Consider the following 27,185-nt stretch of genomic DNA (forward strand, 5'->3'; position numbering starts at 1 on the left):
ACCCTCAGAGTCATATCCGGAGTGGAGTCCCTCAATGAATAGTTAACCACTTTATCAGAAACTTGCCAACAAGAACAGAGTACCAAGACACAAAAGAAGTTTTCCATGAAATACCTGAGCTATATAAAATCGCGCATACTCCTTGCTTACCAGCCTTGTACCTTTTTTGGGGGCCATGAGACGAGTCAGCTAAGCAACTGTTGTGGCTGGTAACTGGATGGGAGACCAGGATTCGATTCCCGGCTCATGAAGGGCTTTCCTCCTTCCTACCTATCCACTGGGTGCAAGGGGATTTGTACCAGATTAAATCTTCCGAAATATTAATTGTTACTCAGGTAACCTAGTAACAAGTATGTTAATAGGCAACTCAATATACTTCATGCATACATCAAGAATCGGGGTACGCAGTAGTGTAGATGGTTGAGGCACTATGCTACAAGGCCAAAGGTCGCGGATTCGAGTCTCGATGAGGTGGATTTCTTTTTTTAAATTTACGTAATCCTTCCAGCCGCCCTATGGTCCTGGGGTCAACTCTGCCTCTAACAGAAATGAGTACCATGAATCTTCCTGGGTAGTAAAGGGCGGCCGGCGCGTAAGGCTGGCAACCTCATCGCCAACTGTGAGCCGATTATCTAGAAAATGTGGGAGCCTCAACCTTTCACAACCCTATTGGTCTTCACGGCCTGTTACAGGGATACCTTTACCTTTTTACACCAAAAATCACCAAAGTTACTTTATCGTAATAGTTAATTGGAACACGATATGGGAATATGATTGAACAATGTTCTGTATATGGATTTAGTCGCATTTTGGGTGAGTCCTGACCTTGTCATTCAGTGTTGTTATGTAAATACATGTCCTGGCGACTCGAAAACTTCCGAATAGAAATATTCCGTTAAAATCTTATTTAATCTCGTTATTCATGAATACAAAATTTAAAATACCTGCTGAATACAAGATGATAAATATTTATCAAATTGGGTATTATTAATATGGCGTAATATCTCAAGAAAGTTGTGGACAGGACTAAATTCTTTAGCAGGTCATATTTTACCCACCCTTGGTCTAGGTCGTGGTTTCTTAAACTGTGAAACTCGCCTCAAAGATGAGGCATTAAGCAAAGCAATGGTATGTGCAAAAAAATATTCTTGCACTGAATAGGCTATTTTAACAGCCTCATTATTTACCTTAAGCAGAATGTCCGCGCTATAGCTCAAGCGGTTAGTCGCTGGCTTCCAACCGCGGCGGCCCGGGTTTGATCCAGGGTCTGGTCAAGTGGGATTTGTGGTGGACAAAGTGGCGCTGGGGCGGGTGTTCTCCGAGTACTTCGGTTTCACCTGCCAATCTTCATTTTACCAAATTTTCCATCATCATAATCACCCGGGGCAGGCTACAGTAGGCCAATCAGTGGCCGCCGTGCCGAGTGGACCCAGTTGGACTCCACCCCCCACCAAGCGAATTAAAAAAAATACCTTAAGCAGAGATTCCGAACCCTATTGTTAGTTTTTTCTTTTTGACCATCTCCACGCTTACTCACTTGTATCAGAGTTTATTCAGAAATGGTTTCTATTCCCCTGATATTACTTTTCGCCTCAGGGGTTGCATCCCGCTGTTTAAGAACAAGAAATACCTAACAGATTAAGGAAATCGAAAAAAAGAAAAAAGAACCTTATAGTCATGGATTCGAATCACGGTCCTCCCGAATACGAAATAAAAGCTTCAGTCACATGTATCAGAGACTGGATTAAACAATCTTTGGTTCATTTACGGGTCAGTGTTATTTATTATGAATAAGAATATAGCGGATTTCTTCGCTCTGTTCACTTCTCTCCACCGGCGTTTCCATCATGACAAGATAATTTGCCTCTTGTTTCACAAACATAGTTTTGGTTTCAGAGCATTCAAGGGCCTTCAATAATCGATTTATAGATCTATGTAAGTAGGTTGCCGACCACAGTGCCCGCAAGGTCTAAGGCATGAACCGCCTTCGCCCGCTCGAACACTTGGGTCGTGGGTTCGAATCCTACTTGAGGCATGGATATGTGTGCCTTTACTCTGTGCCTGTGTTGTTCCTTGTGTAGGTAGAGACCTTGCGACGGACTGATCCCCCGTCCAAGGTGTCCTACCGACTGTGTGTAGGAATAGGAAACTGAAAAAGCGGCCAAGGTCCAAAAGGACTGTAGATCCATGGGGGGAAAGAAAAGAAAATAAGGTAATAGGGAGTTGACAAGACGTGAATCCTCATGCAGTTCAAACCCTGTCCTAAGTCCAAGGGCACAACGTACGCATACGTGACCGCATGTGACTAGATATGTTTGAAGGCTCGCTCGCTAGACCGGAATGACGTAACTAGCAAACACGTTGGACGGCTGGAAGAAGGAAGGGAACATGTTTGTCCAATGCAGTTATGCAGCCATAAATTATATTTGAGGTCTTGTTTGTTTGTCATTCATGTACCGACGCTGTCCCAAATGCAGTGTTGCAGTCGGGATAGCTCAGCTGACGTAGGGAGTGGCTGGTTGATATTTGATTGTATGCAGAGAGATGCAATGTTAGACGGGGGGAGGGGGGGGGAGTGTAGGCGACCATTGCCTTCGCTATTCCCAATTCCAGTCTCCCAGTGCACTGTTTTAATGTGCATAATAAAACAATAAATTCGCATTTAACACATACAGCATCATTCTGCTACGTAAATCAGAGATTAAGTGTAAAATGGCTCTCTTTCTGTGCCCCAATATTGTTTACAAGTATCAAGTGAAAAATCATATATATGCATACAAATTAAATTTTCGGTTCTTGCTATGGTGAGTATTAAAATTACACTTCTTTGGGGGTTGTGACGCCGTATGATATAAATATATCTACCAAATTTCACGGAATCACATACCAGAAGATAGTAATCTTAGTACTAAAATAATAACAAGACAATGCATTACATTTCTAGAAAGGAAGATTCTTATTGGCTTAGAAAATTCCAGTCCTAATTATTTATAGCATCCTTCCTAAGCGTCAGTTTAAAACAGCAGGCCTCGAGCGGTGTAATGTACAGTATACACGCGGTTACATAAAGTTTGGTCACCCTTGAGAGCGTACCAAAACTTCCACAAGTTTCTACGTAAAATGACTGGCTGTACGTGTTGTGATTGGTAGTTTAATGAAATGAGTGCGTGCCCAGTGCGAGTTTCATACTCCTTGAAAACGAACCAACTGGCGGAAGTATAAAAGTAATGCAATCTGAGGTTGTATGTGGCAATACTGGATAGTCTTTAGGAGGAAATAGGCAGGTTTTGTGGTTATCATTTCACGTAAATTTGCCTACAAGTAGTACTGCTAGGTAAGGAGTTAACATTCGTCGTACCGTTATGTATTGTTCATAGGCTGAAGATTTTCATTATTTATGGTTTATATCAGCGGACTTTGACGCATTCCGATAATTTAAACTTCTAATCAGTAACGTAACTTGATTTAAATAATTGTGAAATTATAACTATTTTATAGTGATACGCGAAAATGGAGACCAGCACAGCAAAAGTGGATCCTCAAACAACTGCCATGCCACACCTGGAATGCGTGGACAAGATCTGGAAGATTCCTTTTATTGAAATGGCATGGAACCAGTCAGCAGGAATGTATGGAAAGGTGAAGGAAGCTAACGGAGTGTTCAACTGGACATTGTCAACAGCAGAGGCAGCTGTGCTAAAGGCTATTGAACAAGCTGCACCCATTGCAAAGAAATTGGAACAACCCATTCATGCAGTGGATCAGACCCTGTGCAAAGGCATTGCGATTGTGGAAGAAAAGCTTCCTCTTGTGAAAGAGCCTCCTGAACATGTAAGTTCATTAAAATAACCACTGCATCACAGTGTTTTATTCAGATATTCAAACATAATAAGTATTCAAGTTGAGTGGATTATAATAGTGTCTTTGAACTTCCACGGTTCCAGCGCTGTGTTTATTTAATACTCAAAAATTATTCTAGGATATGTGCTAACATCACTTTTTGCATTGCTTGCCTATAAGCATGTTTTATAAAAATATTAATAAAAATTGTGGGATACATGAAGAACAAGGAACCAAGAGAATGAGGCCCAATTTGGTTCATTAAATTTTAATTTCCATATTAGTATGTGTGCTCACGTTTTATTAAGTGTAGCCTGATTTTAAGATCTTGCTAATAGATCAGATAACTGGTTAATGTTAATGTAATTTAGAATATTTTGTATTGTGTCTGCTGACTAGATACCAGTCTGACATTCACACTATATAAAGGTAGGAAAGGTAGGTGTAATCTTTAAATTTGCAGCTTTGGAAATTAATGTGCCCCCCCCATTACAAAGTTATCCCTATCTGGATTTGTTGTAGGGTAAATGAAGGAGAATTTGCTTAGGGTTAATGAGAGTGGAAAAGATAAACTGAGATTGTAAGTCAGAAAGTGTAGGAGGATAAACATCCAGTTTTTCAAATGATTTGTAGCTCCTTCTGATGGGCCCAACCGATTAAGTAATTCCTCATGCTTTCACCTGATGATGGAAACATCCAGTTTCTGAAATATTGTGTTTCTTTTGGAATACCAGACATTCGGCAAAGGTCAGAAACTCGGTGATCATATCATCGTTAATTTTTAGAGTTGTGTTACAGGTACTGTTTGAAAGGATCCCAGATTGTACGCTGTCTGGAATAGAGTTGTCAGTGGGTAAATTCCTCCACTCCTTTGCTCTGAGAGCATATTGCAAGTTGTATAGCTGCCCCAGCTTTACCTCTTCACTGACATTCCGATTCTGGTGGGAAGTCTGTTATTGCAGTTCTGGTGAATACTTAACAATGTGCCCTTGATAATAGTGAAAAAAAAGGAAGATATTTTTACTGCTGGATTCTTTACTTTACTATAAAATACTAAATATTTTGAAAAGTACGGTCTTCTGGGATATGATAAAGTTGTTCCTACGCTTAACTAATTAAACATAATGCCATGAAGGCGTATGGGGGAGTGGATGTATAGATCCACATTTTCTTGACCTTGGCACTGGTTGGAGGTGAGTGGTCAGCTTCACACCTCAGGAAAGAGTCCCTGATGCACCTTCTGGCAGCAAGAATGCTGAATCACATGTCATATATATATATATATATAAAACGGATTTGAGGTTCTGACAGCAGTAACTATATATATTATTTATTATGTAAGTGACTGACAACTGCCATTGGATATGCAGACTCTTTAACATTTTGTACGCTCAAATCCCTCAGAATGAGTCTTAAATTGACTCTGCAGGTCAGCAATCCATGTAGACTGGCTAAGTGGCCAATTTTCTACAAATCACATGCCTGTGATGGTGATTCTCAATCTTGTGCATCTTCTATCCCACCAGTAATTTTGTCAAAAAGTGTAATTACACCACACTAAAAACAATGATTGAAATTTTCTAATAAGTGTATGTTTACAATTGTATACATTTAATATTACATTAATCATTAATGGAAGATCTGAAGAACTTAGGCTGTAACAATTTTTAATGCTTTTACCATAATTATGTTGTGTCATGATAGGTCAGTTGGTATAGTGATGGCATGTGATTTCCAGCATAAGCACTGGATTTCTCTCTTTTCCAGTGTCCAGACCAGCTCTGGGGCCTATCCAGCCTCATAGGCAATGGGTACGGGGGGCCCTTTCCATAAGGGGAAAGCAGCTGGTGCATTAATTTGACTACTTGCCTACATTTAGTACCAAGGTCAAGAATGAAGTTATACTTGCATAAGTCTTCATGGCATGTTGTTTACCTTAATTATATTGTATAAAAACAGAGTTGTTCTCTGTAAGCAGGAATACAACTGTGGTGCAGCTTAATCAGAAGCTTATGCTTTCAGTGCAGGAAAGCTTTTATGTAATTGAATTTTGTGTGAATTTGTTATTAACTTAAAAACTTTGTGTCCCACCCAGCAGACTGTCAAGTCTGTCAAGTGTGTGTGGAATCACTGGTTTTCTGGACTTTGTCCTTTGTCTGGTATCTTACTTACTTTACTTGCACATGGAGCTGAGCCCTTCTTGAGGAGAAGCCAAATCTGCAGCTACTCGAGAATTTCCCAGCATTTTACAGAACCCGAAGGTTCATTACTGTGTTCATAAGAGCCCTCCACTGGTTCCTATCCTTAGCCAGATCAATCCAATCAATACCATCCCACCCTATCTCTCTCAGATCCACTTTAATATTGTCCACCCACCTACACCTTGTTCTTCTCAGTGGTCTCCTTCCTTCTGGCTTTCCCACCAACATCTTATATGCAGTCCTCATCTTCCCCATTCATGCTGCATGCCCTGCCTACCTCATCCTTGACTTGATCATTCTAATTATACTTGGAGAAGAGTACAAGTTATGAAGCTCCTCATTATGCAGTTTTCTCCAACCTCCTGTCACTTCATCCCCCTTTGGTCCAAATATTCTCCTCAACACTCTGTTCTCAAACACCCTCAGTCTATGTTCCTTCCTTAATGTCAGAGACCAAGTTTCACACCCACAGGCAAAATTATAGTTTTGTATATTCTAATTATTTTTTTGGACAGCAGACAAGAAGACAAAAGGTTCTGAACCGAATGGTAGCAAGCATTACCCGAGTTCAGTCTTCTTTTAATTTCCTCCTGAATCAGGTTTTGATTTGTTATCATTGTTCCCAAATATCTGAACTGTGCCACATTTTCAAAACATCTGTTTCCTATCTTTATGTCATGACTCTGCCCTGCATTTTGGTGACGAGACAGCAGCATATACTTAGTTTTCTCTGTGTTTACTTCTAGACCCACGTCCTTACTTCCGTCAGTTAAAGTTGCCTGGTATCTAGAAACTAGAAAACATGATGTTTCGGAAACTGGGTCTGTTTCTGTCCTCAGGTGAGGGGGGAGGGGAGACACCTACTCTGTTGGATCCCACTTACTTAGGTACACTGGTCCATGAAACTGGAAAATTGGAACATCTGTACATGATCATATTAGAACGCATAGTGCAATACCTTGCGCCTAACATTAATGGCTGTGAACATCTGGCTAATTCATCATTGACATTTTGAAGTAACATGTTGCCTCCATTTTCCTGCTGGAAAAGTTAATGAACTATCAGACTCCACAGGATCACATCCCAGAAGATAATAGCTTCATCTTTCATCCTAATTCTATGGACCTGCAGAATCAAAATGGAGGATTGTCTAATTGTCCCATATACTCTGTCACAGACAGCACTGATTGTCCGTAACTGATGAATACACCTTTTATCCATGTCTGCAGGATAATACTTCAATTTTTGGTACAAGGAGAGTTTCACATGTATGTGTCAGAAAGCATATCTTCCATGAACTCAGCGTTATTACCAGTGAATTTATATATATATTTTATCTTCACAGATTTATGAAACTGCCAAGTGCTTTGTCAACTCTGCCCTTTCCCCAACACTGGACACAGTTTCTGCTGTGAAGAATTATGGAACAGAGAAAGCACAGTCCATTAAAGAGTTAAGTCTGAACAAGGCAAATGAAGTGTTGGCCACACGATATGGAAATATGGCACTTAGTGGGTTTGAAACAACTGCCGCACTTGCCGAAAAGTATCTGGATTATTACTTCCCTGCTACAGAACAAGAACTGGAAAAGGAAAATGGTGAGTACATGTATTAAGTACAGTAGACAGTAGGCGTGAAGCTGGATTGGGTATTACTTACTTACTCATGGAGCTGAGCCCTTCTGGAGTTGCCGCCAAATCTGCAGTTACTCAAGAATTTCCCAGAATTTTACGGAACCTGAAGGTTCATTACCGTTTTCACAAGAGCCCTCCACTGGTCCCTATCCTCTGCCAGATCAATCCAATCCATACCATCCCATTCTATATATATCTAAGATCCATTGTAATATTGTCCACCTACCTACACCTTGGTCTTCCCAGTGGTCTTTTTCCTTCTGGCTTTCCCACCAATATCCTATATGCATTCCTCGTCTCGCCCTTTCGTGCTACATGCCCTGCCCACATCATCCTCCTTGACTTCATCATTCTAATTATACTTGGAAAAGAGTACAAGTTATGAAGCTCCTCATTATGCAGTTTACTCCAACCTCCTCCCACTTCATCTCTCTTCGGTCCTCAACACCCTGTTCTCAAAACACCCTCAGTCTGGCAAGAACTTGTACCAAGTTCCACCCTTAATCTGGAAGCAGATCACCATATGTCATAAATAAATTAAAGTGCCACTTTAGAATTTCAAGTAGGGACCACATCAAATTTTTATTATTTTTTTGACATTCCTGAAATATTACAAAGCTTGTTCTAAATTATGTGCTATCTGACCATAAGAAATATAGGTAGAAGTATTGTAAATGATTACAAGCTTAAGTGAACAGATCTCAGTACTTCATATCAGGACACAATATTCAGATTTCATGTCTGGTTTGTGTCTGAAACTGAAGACGATCTGCATAAGCACGTTCATGTTAACCAACTGACTTTACGGAGGGCAGTTCTACATCAGGCAGTTTTTAGTTCTCAGCTAGTCCAAGAAATTTCTCAGCTATTATGGAACCTGAGGGTCATTACTGTGTTCATCATGGTCCGTATCTTGAGCTAGATGAATCACATCGTCACATCCTGTTTCTGTAAGATTCGTTCTGGCTTTATCCTCCATCCTATGCCTAGATCACTGAAGTGGTCTCTTTTAGGTTTGTAGACTGTAATTCTTATCTCTGCTATGTGCCTCAATTGCACGCTCATCTCATTCTTCATGAGAGCTCTTGTGGTAAAGGGTTGTTAGCCCCAAGCAGAAACCACAAGCTGTAGTTTGAAATGAATAAAGCACAAGGTATGTAGGCTGTAGCATGGCAAGACTAAGGAATTCAGAGTAATAAATAAGTTGCATATGAATAACCAAATGTGTATATGAATGGACAGTTATTTCGTTTATTTAAAAAGTGGTAAAATGTGTAAATTGACAAGGGCCACAAATCACTGTCTGTAACATGCATTAGAAACAATACTGTTGAATAATCAAAGACTCTGAAGATACTGTCTTGTGGGATGTGACATTGTGCAGATAGTAAACATGTTTATGAGGAACATACTGTTTCAGTCTTCAGGCTAGAAGGTGGAGAGAGTAGGCTTCTACAAAATATTGATAATGATCTACGAAACTACATGGTTTCATATCCCAGAAGATAATAATTTTCATAATCATGATGCTTGATTGTATGCTTTCCCCTGTGGAATTGTGATAGCTCACGTTAGTGTATTGTTGGCTATGGGATGGATGGTCGAGAACTGGGATTCAGTTTCTGGCAGTGCAGTAGTTGTTCTTTGCAGCATCCAGACCATCTCTGGGGCTCACCCAGCCTCCTGTCCAATGGATACAGGGGCAGGGGTGTGTGGTGGAGCTATAACTCCATTCCCCCATACATCTTCATAGCATGATGCTATGATGATTAAGAACAGGGAACATTTTACCATCTTTTTCTGATGGTAAGATTAAGAAAGAGAAGGATGTAGGGATGTGGTTGTTGTCTGTAGTTCATGTATGTTAATCAGTAAACCATGCTTTTCTTCTGAACATAGCAATTATCTGTGTACCTAAAAGTTTGATCATTGAAATCACACCATTCAGAAATGGCATACGGTTGAACTTTCATTAAGAATATAAAAATGAAATTATTTGTGGTGTTAAAATCAAAGACACCATGAACACAACTCATGGTCGTTTACAATGAGGCAATATGACATAATTTTATCAGAAATTTTCCATCTTTATAAATTTGATGAAAAGAAACTATACAGTAATTGATTTGGCTGGTATGCGAGAAATGTAATATAATTCTCAGTATGAGCTGTCTGGAGGACCTAATGAGGGATCCCTTACAGAGGTCACACTAATCACTGGACCACTCTTATTACCAAGGTTTTTATACATAAAAACATTTAAGACCATGGTTGGTGTCCAAAAAACTAAAAATTATATTACTACTTAATCTGTGAATCACAGATATGGCTAATCTGGACTGCAATTGAATGTTTTCAAATGGTGATCAAAATTAATTTGGCAGTAAGCAGTATGATTCTGTTTAAATTTTCAGGGTCATCTTCAGCTGACGATAGTGACAAAGTTATGCGCACAGTTCATACTGTGGGACACCTGTCTAACAAGTTCGCCCACAGAGTCTACAACATCCTTTCCTCACAAGTGAAGAACCTGAACAAGGACAGTATGCAGCAGTATATAAATTCATTAGCTATCATCATGCATCTTACAAATTATCTGAGCACAGTAAATCAAAATCTGAAGGCTACAACTTCCAGCAGTGAGATTCAACATACAGAAGAAGAAAAATCAAAAAGTCACAGACCAAAGGCAGAAGAAGAGAAATCAACCATAGCATGATGTGTGCCCACAATTTGGATCTTCTGAAATTTGAAGTTGATATTTGTTTTTGTAGAAACAGTATTCTGAGCAAAATTATGTAAACATTACATGTGTTTCTGAAATTGCAACTTTTGCACACTACTGACTCCACAGGGTAAAATCATTGTTGAGAAACTAATAGTGCCTTAGCTGGACAAGAAATTCACACCTTTCATGGAACCAGACAATTGCTGTGTTCTCCAGAACCTGTCATTGGTACCCATTCGAAGTGATATTTGTTCAGTCAACATCCTCACACCCTGTTGCTTGAAGATTCTTCCATCTACATCTAGATCTTCGAAGTATACTGAACTTATTGTTAAGAATGGGAAATGTTTCTAGTTGAAAGCATCACCTCTTGGGTCTCTTTGCATGGCCTTGAACCGTGATTGCCGTACCGTTAATTCAGAAACATAAAGTAAGGGTGCACTAGTCTCTCTGCCACAGCTTCTGGCTGCTAACTCCTAGCATTGTTATTTTTACATTAGCATAACCTCAGCCCTGGGTTTGACACCTTGAGGCTCCATTGAAATGATACTCAGCTGCACCCCACGGATGTTGTCTTTACCACATGGAGATTGCAAGGTGGATCTCTACGAGAATATTTCAGTTTCAATTCTCTTTTCCCATTCTTCTGTCAGATGTGTGACACATTGAGATACATATTTATGTATTTCCATAGACTGACATACCTTGTGTTCTGTCAAGAATTCTAACCAGATCCCCTGTATAAATTGGAAAGAAAATGTCTTATTTTCCAAAATGTAATTATATTTGTATGATAACTTAAATGCTTAATACATTTTCTTGGACAGTAGAACTACTTTAATGCAATACTTTATGCTTTTAAGTATCTACTGTCACTAAATTTTGTCTTTGTCTTTTTTCTTACCTTTGGTCTCTTTATTCTTTGTCCTCCACTTGCTCTTTGAACATATTCTGCCTGACATTGTGACAGAATATAAGTGCTTAGTGGCTATTTGGTTTTCTTTTTATGAACTGGGGTGGTGTAATCAGGACAGTGATCTGGTATGGGCTGGAGGTCTGACTTTTGGTTTCCATCAGAAGCACACATTTTCCCTTTGCATCCTGCCCCAACCTGCGTTCCGGCCATGATTCTTTTCCCAGAGTTAAGAAGGTCAGGGAGTAGAGCTCCAGACTCACTTCTGATTCTGACGTGAAGATTGCAAGGAGATGTTATCCAATCCCCTATACATTTTCATGCTGTCGTGCTTTATGAAGCTTAGGGGCAACTTCAGATTTTGTCAATTTGTATTTGTAATTTAGATTATACTAGGCTTTATTGTACTAATATATTCTCATTGTAATGGTAAAATGTGTAATATATTGTCTGTATTGTGCCAGAAATTAAAAACTATCAGCTAAACATAGCTAGTTGTTAATTACAATGTAATCAGTACTTCACTCTTTATGGTAAGAAGTGCATCCATAGTAATAATTACATTATAATTCTGCATTGTCCCATCCTCTGCATTATTAGGTTACTTTTCTTATTTTGAAAACAAAACAGTAGACTTCCAAACTCACTGTGCTGTCTGCCTGCCTGCCTGCCTGTGAATCGCCCCATCTGAGTCTTTTGAATGCCTGAACCAGTCTTTATGAAACTTCATGTGTATATCATGGCACCTGAGCCCATCTCAATGGTGTACTTCACAAGTCTCTCCCATCAAGTCTGTGTCTGTATGTATATCATTGCTAGGCAATGGTCTGCTAAAAATGTTGCCATGGCAACAAATACATATGCAACAATAGAAAATTGTTGGATGCATTGTTTTGTAGCCGCCCTCCGACGTACAGCTGCCACGACCTTGCTCGACCTTGGTTTCTTTTTCTCAGGATACGGGTGCTTCGGAGATGGGAGTGGAACACACTTCGGGGTTAATAAATCCGGGATCTCCAGAACACTGAATATTGTACTTTTAATTTAAAATTTCCTTCAATGGTTAATATTTGCATTGTCCTTCAAGCTAGCCGCTCCGTCCGCCCTACTCGCTACCCTACTGTTAAACACTTCTCTCTTCTCTATCTACCTTTCAACTACTGTCCTCCGCTCCCTATAACCGACTGCCCTCTCTTTACCAGTCCCCCAGTTGGCCTAAAAAAAAAAAAAAAAAAAAAAAAANGGCCTAAAAAAAAAAAAATAGAAACATAAAAGAGAAAGCCAAGGGTCGAGCCCGGCATCTGACCTACATTTCAAAGAAGCCCATAAATTTCTGTGGGTCGTCAAGGAACCCAAGACACCCTCCTGGCCGATCTCGCACACGGTCAGTTCATGGGTTTATGATACTGGGAGTAAACAGGCGACGTTAGGGACAATAGTGGCACCCTTAGCCTAAGGAGGACAATAGCTGAATTACAACTAGACGGTCCCGGGATGGTATCTCTCCGATGGAGCGTCTCTCATGGTGAGAAACAATGCATCAGTTGAAGAAAGTCTTCTGGGTTTTGGCGCCGTGTATTCTTCGTTTTGGCTGACGTTTCGAAGGAACGTATCGCGTCCATCTTCAGAGCAGGTGAATGGTTTGTGAATGCAGAGAGCAGTAGCTGTACACGGCGCCAAAACCCAGAAGACGACTTTCTTCATAGTCATCGCCGTGGAAACCTCAAAACTTACAATGCATCAGTTGTTCACACCCTTAATTAAATAATTTTGGCGAGGGACGTACGGTTACAGTTTTCTATGCTGTCCATGTCATGTAAGCAATTAATTCTTCCCAAAACTTCTTGTTACTTACCTATATGGTAACACGTACCTATGAACTGAACTGTTAACAACTGAGCACACTAAAACGTTGATATTTTATGAGCCTTTCATCAGTCTCCTATTCAAACAATCAGAAACATGTCATTCTTTAGGGAGTACAGCAACAAGGTATTATATTCAAGATATTGATAGGTTACTGATAAAACAAAATTTTTCATGTGTCTGTAGTGGCTCACCTTACTCTTGTGTTTTGTCACTTGTGGGAGTGACTTTAGATGTTGATTTGGCTTGGTGAATCAATTTATTGGATGGTCACCAGGCGGAACTACAATTATAGCCCTTTTCAGTCTTTCTTTAACTATAACACTTATAACTATGAACAGTAATAACAATAAAGGTTACTATAACTACACCACATAAAATAAAGACTTCACTTCTCACTTCTGTTCCTGATTTTTATGGTTCATTCCTGGTTATAACTGTTAGGTGGCCATGATAGAAGATACCGCCTTGAAGTGTATCAGTTTGTGTATTTCTCTTTTAAGAAGTCGTTATGTGCAACCTACGATTTGTTCCTGATCTCGTGCAAGTAGAAAGAATATCACCTCTTCCATGCGATTCAGCTTCTCAAGGAGCATTTGCTTTCATTTTGAGGGCCCCATGTTGTTTGCAGGCAATGTCCACAGCATTGACCAAATCCTGATGTAGAAGTGTGCAGTCTGTCTGTTTACACAGAAAATACATCATTTGGTGAAGTGTGTTAATTTTTTTTAAGGCAGGATTACTAATGATTTATTGAAGTGAATCCAGTGTGACTCACCTCAACCTTTTCATTTTTCTACTTTCATCTGCTTTATTACAGTAAATGTTTCCTTTAAGTACTGTGCACTCTCTTCTCTGACAAATTTTTGACACCCAGTCTAGTTAACTACGAACTTAATATCCAAATTAGTCTGTTGGCAAAATTCAAACATAGAGTTTTTCATAGTGTGGTCTGATTGTTACTTACATATTTCTAAGTTTTTGTCTAGTCGTTCATATATTTTGTTTCTAATATAATTTGGAATGTATAATGTTTTGTGCATACTGATTAGAACTGAATGTAGCCTTGTGCATGTATGTTGTAATACTGCAAATATGTAACCCTTTGATGCTCAGTACAGAAGGGCCATGGATCTTCATGCACACTGCTGTCTCTTATGAGAATGTCTGAAGATGCAGTGGAGTCGCATTTAACTGAACGTGAATTCAACCACATGTGCTCACAAAAAAAGCAGGAAATTAAAAATTTAAATAGCCCTAATTACCCCCAAATAATGTTGTTGGGGGAAGAGAATGATTATTCATCTGAATATCCAGGATGACTCATGAGTGTCCAGGTTTACTGTTTTTCCTTTTTATTATTTCATTCTCCATCCTCTCCAGTTTTACGTAAATAAAAATAAAATTACTGTACATTTTGTATTATATACACACATACTAAGGGTATATACAAAAGTATGTACTTTATGGGTGATTTTCAAGAGGAGTTCTTATTATACACTATTTTGAATTGTGCACTGTCTTTAGACTGTATTTTCCATGTAAAATGTGATTCGAGTATATTTAGGTTCATGAAAAAATTAGAAGGTGCAGGAAAATCAATAGGGAGTTAATTTCTTAGCGTTGTGCTCTTGAGAGTAAGGGGAAAAGTTTCTTCATGCTTTGTCCTTACTTTATTATGAAATGCTAAGCTTTGTTGATAGCTGGATTTGCATTTGTTATACAAGGAGATAGTCTGAGAGGCTCTAGAAGATATTTGGGGTGATCAGGTGAGAGGGATACAGGCTACTTATATCACCTCCAAATGCATGCGTCTGGTCTTGTGGCTTTGGTAACAGGTCAGTAGCCTGTACACATTACAGTTTCTTCCAAGTATCACCCTAGTAAATTTTTTAACTACTCTGAAGCGATGTTACATACTATTTGAGCGTCGACTATAGTGCCAAGCCCCTGCTGCTGTATTAACATTCAATCACTCGTGTTATTTGTGTCAGAATGCTACATGACACATACTGAAACAAGAGTTCATGTGTTACACCAACATGAAAAGCAAGGGAAATGGTTCGGTTCCGTTAGGACCCTCTTACTACTTGGACTGACCTATGTGCAGAGGCTCTTCACATGTAAGATTATATCCACTGATGGGTTGCGTCCCCTGCTGGGACAATATTGTGCGCTTCGATGCTGTTTATATTAAGCAAAAACAAAAAAACATTCTTTACTTACAGGTCCCTCATAGTAATGGAACAATCCTTTGTGCTGACATACCTGTCATGCTGCTAAGAAGACTTGCATCTCATGCTCTTGTGACTCCATCAAGAGCTAATGTGTCTTGCTAACTATAAAAAGACATTCTCATTTAACAGAATTCTCTTACTACTAGGACACCATGTATCATGATGCATTTCTCAAACTACTGTTATGTCACTCTTGCTACTGAGATAATCCTGCATGCTGATGTCAGTTTCTTAGTGCTCAAATGACGCTCTATACAGACAGGGTTCTGTATTGACATCCTTTTGTTGCTTGAATGAACCTGTATGCTAACATGGCTCTGGTGGTAGTAGAATGATGGTCTCTTTTCTTTCTGTTAGAATACTTCAGGCTTCTTCTTATGATGTGCCTTACTACTAGGATGATGCTTTGTTTTAGTAGTTCCTACTTTTTAGTGAGATCAATTTCTCTGCTGGAGTACTGTTTGCTATAGAGACCTCTGTGATTGCTAGGAAAACCTTGTTTGCTTACAAGTTCACCTATTTTTTAAATTGACACTCTTCTGACTATTCATCATACTGGCAGGATGATCAGTTGATCTGAATTGTAATTTTTAGTTTGTGGAAGATTTAATATTGACAAGACAGTAGCCTAGTCGGTATAATGACTGGGCTATGAGCTGGAGGACCAAGGAGAGGGGTTCCATTCTTGACGGGCAAACATTTTTCACTTATCCATAATGTCAAGATTGGCTCTGGGGCCCACCTGGCCTCCTATAAAAATGGGTACCAAGGGGTGTTTCCCCTGAGGTAAGGCAGCAGGATCATGAAGCTGACCTCTCACTTCCTTTTGCTGCCAAAGTTAAGAATGGTAGAAGCTATACCCCCACTCCCCCACATGAATCATGATGTGGTACTTAATTAACTAAGGCCCAGAAATAAATTTAACTTTCCTCATACTGCAGAGATGAAACTGCAGACTGAGGGGTCACAGATTGTGTCTACCAGCAGGTCTGCATTACATCTTGGATGACCCACTGTTCCGAGGGACCTTCCTTGCTAATAGGGGGATGCATAATTGACAGCCTTGCTTACTTATGGGAGTCACCCTGTGAGCTGAAGTGCCCTTCCTTAATAATCAGATGGGACAGTCTACAAAACAGTAATTCTGAAAGAGACAAAATAGACACTACTGTGTCAATATTTGGTTTTATTACGCGGTAGCATAGTTAGTTGTGGCACTATGCTACAAACCAAAAGGTCGCGGGTTCAAGTGCCGATGAGGTCATCGGATTTTTTTAAATTGACCTAATCCTTCTGGCCGCACTATGGCCCTGGTGTCAACTCAGCCTCTAACAGAAATGAGTACCTGGAATTAAATAATTTTCCTGGGGAGTAAAATACAGCCAGTGTGTAAGGCTGACAACCTTACCGCCATCTTTGAGCTGATTGTCTAGATAATGTGGGACCCTCAACGTCTCACAACCCTATCGGCCTTCACAGCCTGTTACAGGGACAGGTTTACTTACTTATATATATATATATATACACACACACGCACGTGCATGCGCACACACAAAAGAACCCCTTAACAAGCAGTTCAGACAGAACCGCCATAGCATAATTATACCACCACTCTGAACTGCTTGTAAGGCCAACAATGAATGCAAAGCTGCTGCTAAACCAGATAAACTACATTCTGAAGAATAAAAGACTTACAGACATTGAAATCGATGAGAAAAGGGAAAGCATTAACGCGTATACAGAGGACAGCACAGGAGACCATGTAAGAAGGAAGGACGATAATGTAAGCAGCAAAGAGGATGAAATGCAGGATAGAAGCACGAGAGAGGACGCAGAGCAGAATGTGGAGAGGAACGGGTTAAAGGAACAACTTCAGGTAGCATGGCACAAGGTGAGGTTCTTACAAATGTCAGAAAGAAGAAGACTGCCGAAATTGGAAGAAAACAAGAAGCGGGTTTGCCTTAAGGAACAAGTAAATGGAATAATAAAAGAACTCTTGGAAGAGAATCAAATAAACATAACGGAAGTGAACCACTTGATATACACTGCAGCAACAGTTATCACAGAAACAACTATTAAACCTGGGAAAACAGTGACAGCCAGAAGATTTAAAGATGCTTGGAAACTAAGAACACAGAAACAGATAAGCAAATGGAGAAAAGACTTGTCCATACTCACTGAGTCAGGCTCTGGCTCTGATAACATTAAACTGAACACAAAAAAGAGGAAAATTTTCCAGAAGTACAAAATGACAAATGCCAGAGAAGTAGCAGAGTTAATAGAAAAACTAAAGCAGAAAATACAAGCAAAGGCTCAAAGAATCAGAAGATATGAAAAAAGAAAAAACCAACACATCCAGAATAAAATGTTCAAGGAAAACACAAATCGATTTTATCGACACCTGGGGGCAAAAGCTATAGAGGTCACAGCTCACCCCAATATGCAGGAAGTAGAGTTCTACTGGCAGGCAATATGGGAAATGGAAACACGACACAATGAAAAGGCAGAATGGATAAGAAGAGAGGAAAAAGGAAGAGAAGGAACCAGCGACATGAAGTGGATGCCTATAAAAACTACAGAATTTACCTCAGTTTTGGCCAAAACGCACAACTGGAAGTCTCCTGGAAGTGATCAAATACAAAATTACTGGCTAAAAGCATTCCCAGTTATGCATAGTTATATTGTAGAAGCTTTCAACAAAATAGAAAAACCTCAACAAATGCCCAAATGGCTGAATACAGGAATAACATACCTACTTCCTAAATCGAAAAACACTATGGACCCAAAGAACTACCGACCGATTACTTGTTTATCGACTATGTATAAGATGCTGACAGGAATTATTGCCAGAAGAATTTCGATATATTTGGAGGAGCACAACCTATTGCCAGAAGAACAAAAAGGATGTCATCCAGGAAGTAAAGGACGCAAGGACCAGCTGCTGATATCAAAAGCAATACCTGAGGACTGCAGGAGGAGGAAAAATAACCTAAACATGGCTTGGATTGACTATCAAAAGGCATTTGATAGAGTGCCCCACAGCTGGATAGAAAAGTCAATGAAACTAGTAGGAGTGAATGATAGCATAGTGAAATTTTGCAAACACTCCATGGAAAAATGGAACACAAAGCTTCAGCTGAGAACAAACCAGGAACTCATTCAATCACAACCCATTAAAATAAACAGAGGACTATTTCAGGGCGACTCATTATCACCACTACTTTTTTGCATAGCACTTATTCTGCTAACTCGTGAATTAAACAGATCTAGATGTGGGTACCAGGTGCATGGATCTGAAAGGAAAATAGGTCACTTGTTGTATATGGATGACTTGAAACTGTTAGGAAAAAGTGAGGAAGAATTGAGGGACGAGATTAAAATTGTAAAAACATTCAGTAGTGATATAAAAATGGAGTTTGGATTAGAAAAATGTGCCAGAATTTCGATAAAAAAAGGTAAGGTTCAAAGAAAAGAGCATGTAGAAAACACAGGGGAGAATGAAATTAATGAACTAGAAACAAATGGAGCATATAAGTACTTGGGAATAGAAGAGAACCACCAGATAGAACACAAGAAAGAGAAAGAAAGGTTGAAGAAGGAGTATGTAAGAAGATTAAGATTGATTTTGAACACAGAGCTGAATGCAAAACACAAAATGCAAGCAATTGGATCATTGGCAGTACCAGTACTGAGATACAGTTTTGGAATTATTAACTGGCACAAAGAGGAAATACAAAAATTGGACAGGAAAACAAGAAAAATGTTAACTACCTACGGACAGCATCACCCAAGAGCAGATATAGACCGTCTGTATGTTCCTAGAAAAGAGGGAGGACGAGGCCTGATACAGATAGAGGCGGCTTACATGGCAGAAACCACAAACCTAGCGGAATATATAGAAGGAACAGAAGATCAACTGATGAAAATTGTTAGGACACACCAACGCAACACAAGTTCTTCGCCTAACACAGCCTGCAAGCACACGAATTTTTTACAAAAAAAGGCAATAGCTCAGAACACAAAAGAAAAATGGGAAAAGAAAAGAATGCACGGACAATACCCATGCAGCTTAGATGACACTCTGGTGGATAAGGAACAGACCTATCGATGGTTGAAATTTGGAGGCATTAAAGGGGAAACAGAAAGCTTAATCGTAGCAGCTCAGGACCAAGCAATCAGTACAAACTATTTTAAGAGAAAAATATTGAAAGAAGAGATCGGAAGTAAATGTCGACTGTGTAAAGAATACGAAGAAACTATAGACCATTTAACATCAGGATGTCCCGTTTTGGCGAAGAACGAATATATAGTAAGGCATGATAAAGTTTGCATGCATTTACATTACTCAATATGTAAAGAATTTGGAATTGAAGTACCAGACAAATGGTACTCACACGTGCCTAAGTCAGTATGTGAACATGAGGATATAACGGTGTTATGGAACCAAGGCGTACAAACAGACAGAGAGGTTCTGGCAAACAGGCCAGATATAATAATTAAAAACAAGCAAAAGAAAACTTGCATACTTATAGATGTATCAGTACCATCGGACAGGAATGTAGTGCAAAAACAAGCAGAGAAGAAATTAAAATATAAAAATTTAAGCATCAAAATTCAGCGAATGTGGAACATGAAATNGAACATCACACATACTACGGAAAGTGCTACAGTGCGAAGCTTGAAGCCTGAGTGGTGAGGTGCATCACTGGTTCAAGAGAAAGGAATACCAGGAAATAAACCTGTGACAAGAGATGATGATGATGATAATAATAATAATAATAATAATAATAATAAATAATAAAAAATAATAATAATAAATGGATCTCACCAGTTCTTATATGTCAAGACTTTTCACAGAGGACCACAACAGTGCAACACTCTTAGTTCAGGATGCTCTCTGGGAAACAGTGGAAGACTGTTTTGTTGGATCACTTTTATTCAGATTATTTTCCATACATTACATACATTCCAGACAAAAGTAATAGTAATAACAATGATTGTGATAACAAATGCAAAAAGCAATGAATCAAGGAACCTGCCGCTGAACTACGTGGATCAGCATCATGTACGCTCATCATAATAGTCAGTAAGTTGAAGCAAGAAAAGGCTGATTAAAAAGATGCAAATTATGTAGTATGCTTAAGTCATACAATTCAATGATATTTACCATACACAGTATACGTTATTCACAAGCCAAAAATTCAGGCCTGGTCGTTCGATGTTCCCTAAAAAAATTACAAAATGAAGGAAGGAGAAGGAAATGGTAAGAAGACAAACAATGAACACTTTGATTGGATTTGTTCCCTCAGTCATGATCCGAGTTTTTAATTTCATTATAATGCGATTTTTTTATTATTTATATTTTTTGTATTTATTCGTAGTAAAGCCCAGGTCTAACTTCAGACATTTTAATCCCATTACAGAGTACCTTCATGCTCAGCTTTCTTCGTGACTTCAGACTATTTATGCTTGGTTGTATAATGACACTGTCTTAAAAAAAATATATATATATATTCAATTTGCTACAGTTGATTAAAAATTTGCTATTATGTAACATTTTCATCACTGCTCATAAAATAACTTTATACAATAAAGTCTTCAGATTAGCAGTGAAATATTTTAATCTGAAATAAGGGTGCTATTTCAAAATGAATCTGATATAAAAAGAACGTGAAGGAATGCATCTCTGTGTAAAAAACAGTTTTGTATTTGGGTGTCTACTGCTTAGTCTGAAGATAGTCCTGGATTATTATTTGTGTCAATCAGTTTGTCTGGCTCACTTTTGCCAGCATAATTAAACAAATCCTTACTACGTCTGAACTCACAGACTTGTGTCAATTACTGTGAAAAACATGTAAGCTTTAGATGTAACATCAACACATTTGCCACTGTTTCTTCATATGTGATTTCCTCGTTTTGCAATCCCTTCATACATTTCCTCATCAGCTTCAATTGCATTTATATAAGAATATTATAGCAAATAATGTTCAGCGTCAACTTTATTCAAATTATCTTCTATTTGTGTAACACAATTGTGTTAATAAAGTCTTGTTATGGAATCTATTCCATTTATTCCTAAAGTAAAGGTATTTTTATAGGAATAATGAACATATTCTGTCATCAGTAACTCAGCTGTCAAAATAAACTTGCTCTAGGCAAATTGATATGGCTTGCCAGTGCAGTTGCTGTCCATAAAATATATTCAACTACTTCATCCAAGTCCACCATATATGTGCTGAGATGAGCAATGTTTTTTGACACTTGTAGTTAGACTCAAATGGAATCTGTGGTAGGAAGGTTTGAGTCCTCATTGTGGTAGTGGATCCTTCAATATAGTCCTGTTAATACTATCATCCTACACTGTATTCTGATGGAAATAGACAACAGTTCAAATAAAGTAAGAAGCTGATCAGAAGTAATATTTAAACCCTTAAAATTAAATAACAGTAAAATTAATCAAAGAATTCTTGCTTGTAATCCAGTATTTACAGCTGTTCACAAAACGAAAATCTGCAAGAATTCCTCAGTTTGTTAGTTCGTTAAAATCCACAATGTTATTGCATACAATGGTAAATTCTGAGTCAAACATTTGCATATACAATATAGTATTCTGTATGATCTACTTCATGCTGCAGTCTTTTGTTTTTACCAAAAAAAAAATTGCATTAGTTTCAATGAATACAGTATCTTCCCAAAATCTTCTTTAGTGCTTATTTTGAAAAATATTTCATACAATATCTTTAAATTGAATGATCATATAGAGAGGGATATTTTACAAGTTTCTCTGCCATTAATGTTGTTAATGTGACAGTTTCTGTTGTTGCTACCTTCTATAAAAGAAGTAAGCGGTTGTCACAGTGCACATTGCAACTGTTTCTCAAACTGTTGTATTTTAATATTGGTTAAAGTGAAAAATATTATCACCCCAGTCTCCCACCCGCTCGCATGGCGGGCATGAGACCCAGTGTCAATCCTGGTTGAGATGACAAAATTTATTGCCAAACCAAAGCAAACAACAATGAAATACCTGAACAACAACTCTGTCACTTATGAATGACTCATTTTCTTTCATACTGAATCCTGCCTTTATCCTCTACTTCTTAATGATAATGGTGCCTTATGGGTGATGTTTCCCATACCGGTCATAGAAAACACCATCCAAGGGCAAATTTCAAGGTTTTTCAAATTATTCCTAAGAACATTTTTTCAAAGGTTGTCCAACACAAAAGCTCATACGCTGATCTTAGAAGTAATAAAACATTTTTTAGTCATATATGAACATTATGAACAAAATAATACTTCATGTCAGGCATTTCACAAAATATGCACAAAAGGAATAAATGTCCTATATATATATTCAGGTCTCATTGACTAGAGTAATCAACCTGAGAGGTTGTTCTATCATATTCATTCACACAAATATTATGCTCAACTTTTAATCTACAAAATAATTGCTTGTAATGTGATATTGCACGCAGATAGCATACGATTACTACAAGGGTTATCTGTGACTATGAAAAAACTCATCAGGAACTATGTTGTTCTACACAGTGATCAGACAAGTAATAGTTGCGGAATGCACCAACACGTATACACATATACATATTACTGTAATGTGACAAGACAAGGCTCTAACAGTATCACTTACCTTCCATGCTTTGACCCCACAAGAAGTACACATGCACACACAGAAGTTTTGAAAGAAAAGAAAGAAACACCAACATGATGTGTAAACAACTTCTCCTAAACTGACAGATATTTGTACTCTTATACAGAAAGAAAAAATTAAAGTCAATGATTGCAACATTCCCGGCACTACTTCTTTTTCGCTTCCTACTTGCCCAATCACTGTGTTGTTGCAACATGCTTGAATACAATTTTTTCCAGCCACATCCATGGTCTTGAGTCTCATATTCAATTAAATGCTCATTCCTTTCTTAAAGCCCCCTTTTAATATTATATAATATATTAATAAAAGCATTCCGTAATATTTTTGTTAGAATACAAATAGTTCCACAATTTCTGATCAATATAGCATGATTTATATCTAGTAATGTAAGCCATGGATATTTGAGAACAAAAAATGACATTAGAAGAAGCTATATGGGATGTATTGCGCATAGGTAGATATACATATATAGCAAATTGAGTTGCATACCCCATGAAAACATAAGTTGATCAAGTTATTCCAATATGACCTCGAGTACTACACCATACTACAAAAGTAAACATCTTGTATTTTGTTCCCTTTTGAGTCTTGGTTGAGGTGGAAATAGTTGAAAGATACAGAAGAAAAACTTGACTTACAACACGCATTCAAAGGGATCTAATTTGGGTATGAGGGAACAGTGGGAGTAGGTTCAAGCCATAGTTAAGGTTCCAGCACCCATACCAAAACCTACACCATGGGGCCCGAACTTTCGGCCATAACAGCCACGGCAATAGATGTCACCATCTGGACCATCATTCAAGTTGGTGGAGTCCAGAGAGCGGCCACACTCACCACAGTGGAAGCAGCGTCGGTGCCAGATCTGAAAGTTGAAAGAATTTAAAAAGAGACTTAAAATATGATTTTAACACCCTGCTCAGTATCTGATCCACAACAATAAAACTAAACTGAGGACTAAAATACTAATATTTAATTTAGTTTATGGAGTTCTGAATTCATAACTCTCTAAGAGTTTATATTTGAGCCAGCCACTTCTACAGCTCCCCTAAAAGGGAGAAAACTCCAACCACTCTGCCCTTACCTTCATTTTTATTTTTCTCTTCCTCCCCTCACTTTTTTGCTCTTTCTCTTGTACTATTCCTTCTACTTTTGTTTCTTTCTGGCCTGCACCTTGCATGCAGGTTTACTACAGTTCCAGACATGTCACATATTCAGCCTCTCCAGAAAGAGATTGGCATTTTGAATATCCGTTTTTATCTCACTTTCCATAGGCCTGTGTGAGAATTTATTGGCAAGGCCGGGACAAAATCTCTTTAAAGCTGGGACCACACAAAATGCGTCCGTTATAACGAATGTCGTGACATCCGTTGTAGAACTAAACAAGAGGTGCAAATGCTACGCTTTCTTCTGGCTCCACTGCAGACAAAAAACTATGCACCGCATTCTGCAACTGTGTGGTGTCCTCAGCAAACGTCCGTTACAACGGACGCATTTTGTGCGCTCGTGTGGCCCCAGCCTAAAGGCTTATATTGCAATGTCTGTCCTTTTGTTATTGTTACCATTTACTCAATGCATCAAACAGAGCAGTTCCCACCAATTTGCAGACCTATACTACTAAATGTCATGTGGACAGTCATTTCACCCTGAAGATGGAGAGAGTAAGAAATATAGGCAATAAAACCTACAACTATAACTGTTAAATGAATGTGTGTTATCTGACTATGTACATATTGTCATGTGTTTGAGTGACTCTTGATGGGGTTTTCGATTGGAGATTGGATTTACTGACCACTTTAAAGCATGACTCTTGACTACACTTAATTATAGAGCCACCATTAATCTCCACGCTTTACAAATCACTACAGAACATACTAAGTCTTTGAAATCTGCGGTGTTGCCCGGTAACATCTCCAATGGTTATTCCTCTGTTTCCATGCTCAAATGCTTTCTGAATGGGGGCTTCCTTCTAACTGAGCTAACTCACAGTCTGAGTCAGAGTCAGAGTCAGAGTCACTTCATGACTTTCTTTTTACCACCAATCAGTTCATCTTGGCACCAAGCCCCTTGAGACCCACAACATAAAACATTAATATGTAAATCAATACTTACCCTGTTCTTACTGATCATCTGCTCAGCAGCATACACAACAAAACCACATCGCGGACAACCTTGTCCTTTAGGGGCCTTAAATCCTGTTGTAGGTTTGGTATCAGGGCTAAAGGCAAAATAAAAAAAAAAAAATATGAGTAATCAATGTAAATGCACAGAATATATGTGATGAATCAATATAAATGCACACAAAATACATGACAAAGCAATAAAATTATAATCAATTCAGGCAATAAAATGCTTATTTTTGAAAGCTCGATTTAAAATGGCCAAGTTGTGGCAATATGCAAGTGCTATTTGGAATGTAATCTCCTTTTATTTTAGGCAACTGACATAGAAGCAGGGGAGCGCTCACGCATGTGAGATAGTGTCACATGGCTCATTGCCTTGTAAACCATCATATAACTGGTCACCTAGTGTTTGTTCTTGTCTCTACAGAGTGAGTTATGATGTGTCCTGTGACTGACAATCCTCCCAGCTGCGAAATTCGCGCTGTTTTCCAGTTTCTTCACTCAAAAACGTGAGCGCTGTGGAATTCCTCATTAATCATGTGTGGTTTATGGCCAAAATGTAAGGAGTTTAGAACTATAAGATGGTGATGTAGAATGTTCAAAGATGAGCGAGAAAATGTTCACAAAGAAGAGCGAAGTGATCGGCAGGCCATCTGTAATGAGTGATGATCTTGTTCAAAGTGTTGACCAAAAAATTTATGAATGATGGCGCTTCACAATTTCAGAAATTTTGCGTAAATTTCCACAAATTTCACACGCTGTTCTCTATGAATTTATCAGAGCTAGATTAGGCTATCACAAAGTTTTGTGCAATATGGTTTCTGAAAATACTCATGGATGCACACAAAAAACACAGAATGGCTTTGGCTTTGACTTTTTTTAGAGCGATACCCCAAAGATGGTGATGGCAAAAAAGACAAACCATACTAGGGAAAAGCAAGACAATGAGGTCTGATTATTAGTAGCAGGACAAATATTAGTTAAAAGTAGTTATAGATGTATTGGGAACTAGTAATAGCTAATGGCCATATGATTTATTTACATATTATTATGCAGTACATTTACAGATATATGCCAGAAGTGTTATTAACCACTACCTCTCACATGACTCTGCAGTATTTATTTCACACATGAACAGATGTTTTGTTTATTATTATCATAATATTAACATTTCCACACTCGACCTCTCTCGATTACAGCGCTCAGCAAACTGTTCCCCAAATCCTGACAAACTGGACTGGTAACAATTCCTGCTCAGCCAAAACACAAAGTCTCCATAAAAGATGACTACTGGTATATGTTAATTTATAACCAATAATAAGTACACTGTTCATACCCAGCTGAATTTTAACTGGTGATATACACAGGCAAAAATGGTTGATGAAGTTAGGTTAAAAGTGGTGAATTTCTTCAACAATCCCTACTTTCTGTCCTTGTATGTTTCCATTCCATTTAACTGTCACTTGATTGGTTAGACATATCAGTAAAGATATTTTGACAGTAACTTACTAAGAGATGGTTGATTCTCCATGGGTAGATACCAGAGTAGGAGCATGGCCATAACCGAAGCCCTTCGGGCCAAACTTCTTTCCATAGCATGCCTTGCAGTATATTTCACGGTCTGGACCATCACATGCTAGTACTGAATCCAGTGGCCTATGGCAATCTGAGCAGTTGAAGCATTTCTTGTGCCACATCTGGTTAAATTACAAACATTTTACACTATTAGAAATAATTTTAAGTGAGATTTCAGGTTTTATAGGTGGTAAGCATTCAGATTATGGTTTAAGTTCAGATTAAGGAAAGGATGTCATGTAGTTTGTTACAGGGTTACCAACACTTTCTTAATTTAATTAAAAAAAAATTGTTATTTATCGTTGTTCCACAAATCTCAAATTATTTATTAGCTATAACATTTTCTTGGGAGATAATGCATGTCAAATTGTAGTCAAAATCTGTCACAGAGGACTTCATGTA

The 27,185-nt window shown here is 38.4% G+C and overlaps 2 protein-coding genes across 4 annotated transcripts in view; one reads left to right on the top strand and one right to left on the bottom strand.

Annotated features, from left to right (window-relative positions):
• Window positions 1-3,194: 3,194 nt before the first annotated feature.
• LOC111863665 (lipid storage droplets surface-binding protein 2) lies at window positions 3,195-11,806 on the top strand. Its single transcript, XM_023850173.2, has 4 exons — window positions 3,195-3,334; window positions 3,499-3,831; window positions 7,387-7,639; window positions 10,090-11,806. The coding sequence occupies exons 2-4, from the start codon at window positions 3,511-3,513 to the stop codon at window positions 10,392-10,394; spliced, it is 879 nt and encodes a 292-aa protein (XP_023705941.1). The 5' UTR covers window positions 3,195-3,334; window positions 3,499-3,510; the 3' UTR covers window positions 10,395-11,806.
• An 8,531-nt stretch (window positions 11,807-20,337) lies between these two features.
• LOC111863674 (muscle LIM protein Mlp84B) overlaps window positions 20,338-27,185 on the bottom strand; it is a 68,961-nt gene continuing 62,113 nt past the window's right edge. For all 3 annotated transcript variants that reach the window (XM_033751143.1, XM_023850195.2, XM_023850194.2), the window contains exons 10-12: window positions 26,718-26,905; window positions 25,198-25,303; window positions 20,338-23,950 (exon numbers count right to left, since the gene is read on the bottom strand). In XM_033751143.1, the coding sequence (XP_033607034.1) occupies window positions 23,780-23,950; window positions 25,198-25,303; window positions 26,718-26,905 (465 nt within the window). In that variant the 3' untranslated portion in view covers window positions 20,338-23,779. The remainder of the gene's footprint in view (window positions 23,951-25,197; window positions 25,304-26,717; window positions 26,906-27,185) is intronic.

Source organism: Cryptotermes secundus, unplaced genomic scaffold (assembly GCF_002891405.2).
Source record: "Cryptotermes secundus unplaced genomic scaffold, Csec_1.0 scaffold234, whole genome shotgun sequence".
NCBI lineage: Eukaryota > Metazoa > Arthropoda > Insecta > Blattodea > Kalotermitidae > Cryptotermes > Cryptotermes secundus.

What these genes read in the sequence shown, in the direction of transcription:
- LOC111863665 (XM_023850173.2), top strand. Translation starts at nt 3,511, where the DNA reads ATGGAGACCAGCACAGCAAAAGTGGATCCTCAAACAACTGCCATGCCA. An exon ending in TGAAAGAGCCTCCTGAACAT is followed by an intron (nt 3,832 to 7,386) that starts GTAAGTTCATTA and finishes TTATCTTCACAG; the next exon opens with ATTTATGAAACTGCCAAGTG. An exon ending in AGAACTGGAAAAGGAAAATG is followed by an intron (nt 7,640 to 10,089) that starts GTGAGTACATGT and finishes TTAAATTTTCAG; the next exon opens with GGTCATCTTCAGCTGACGAT.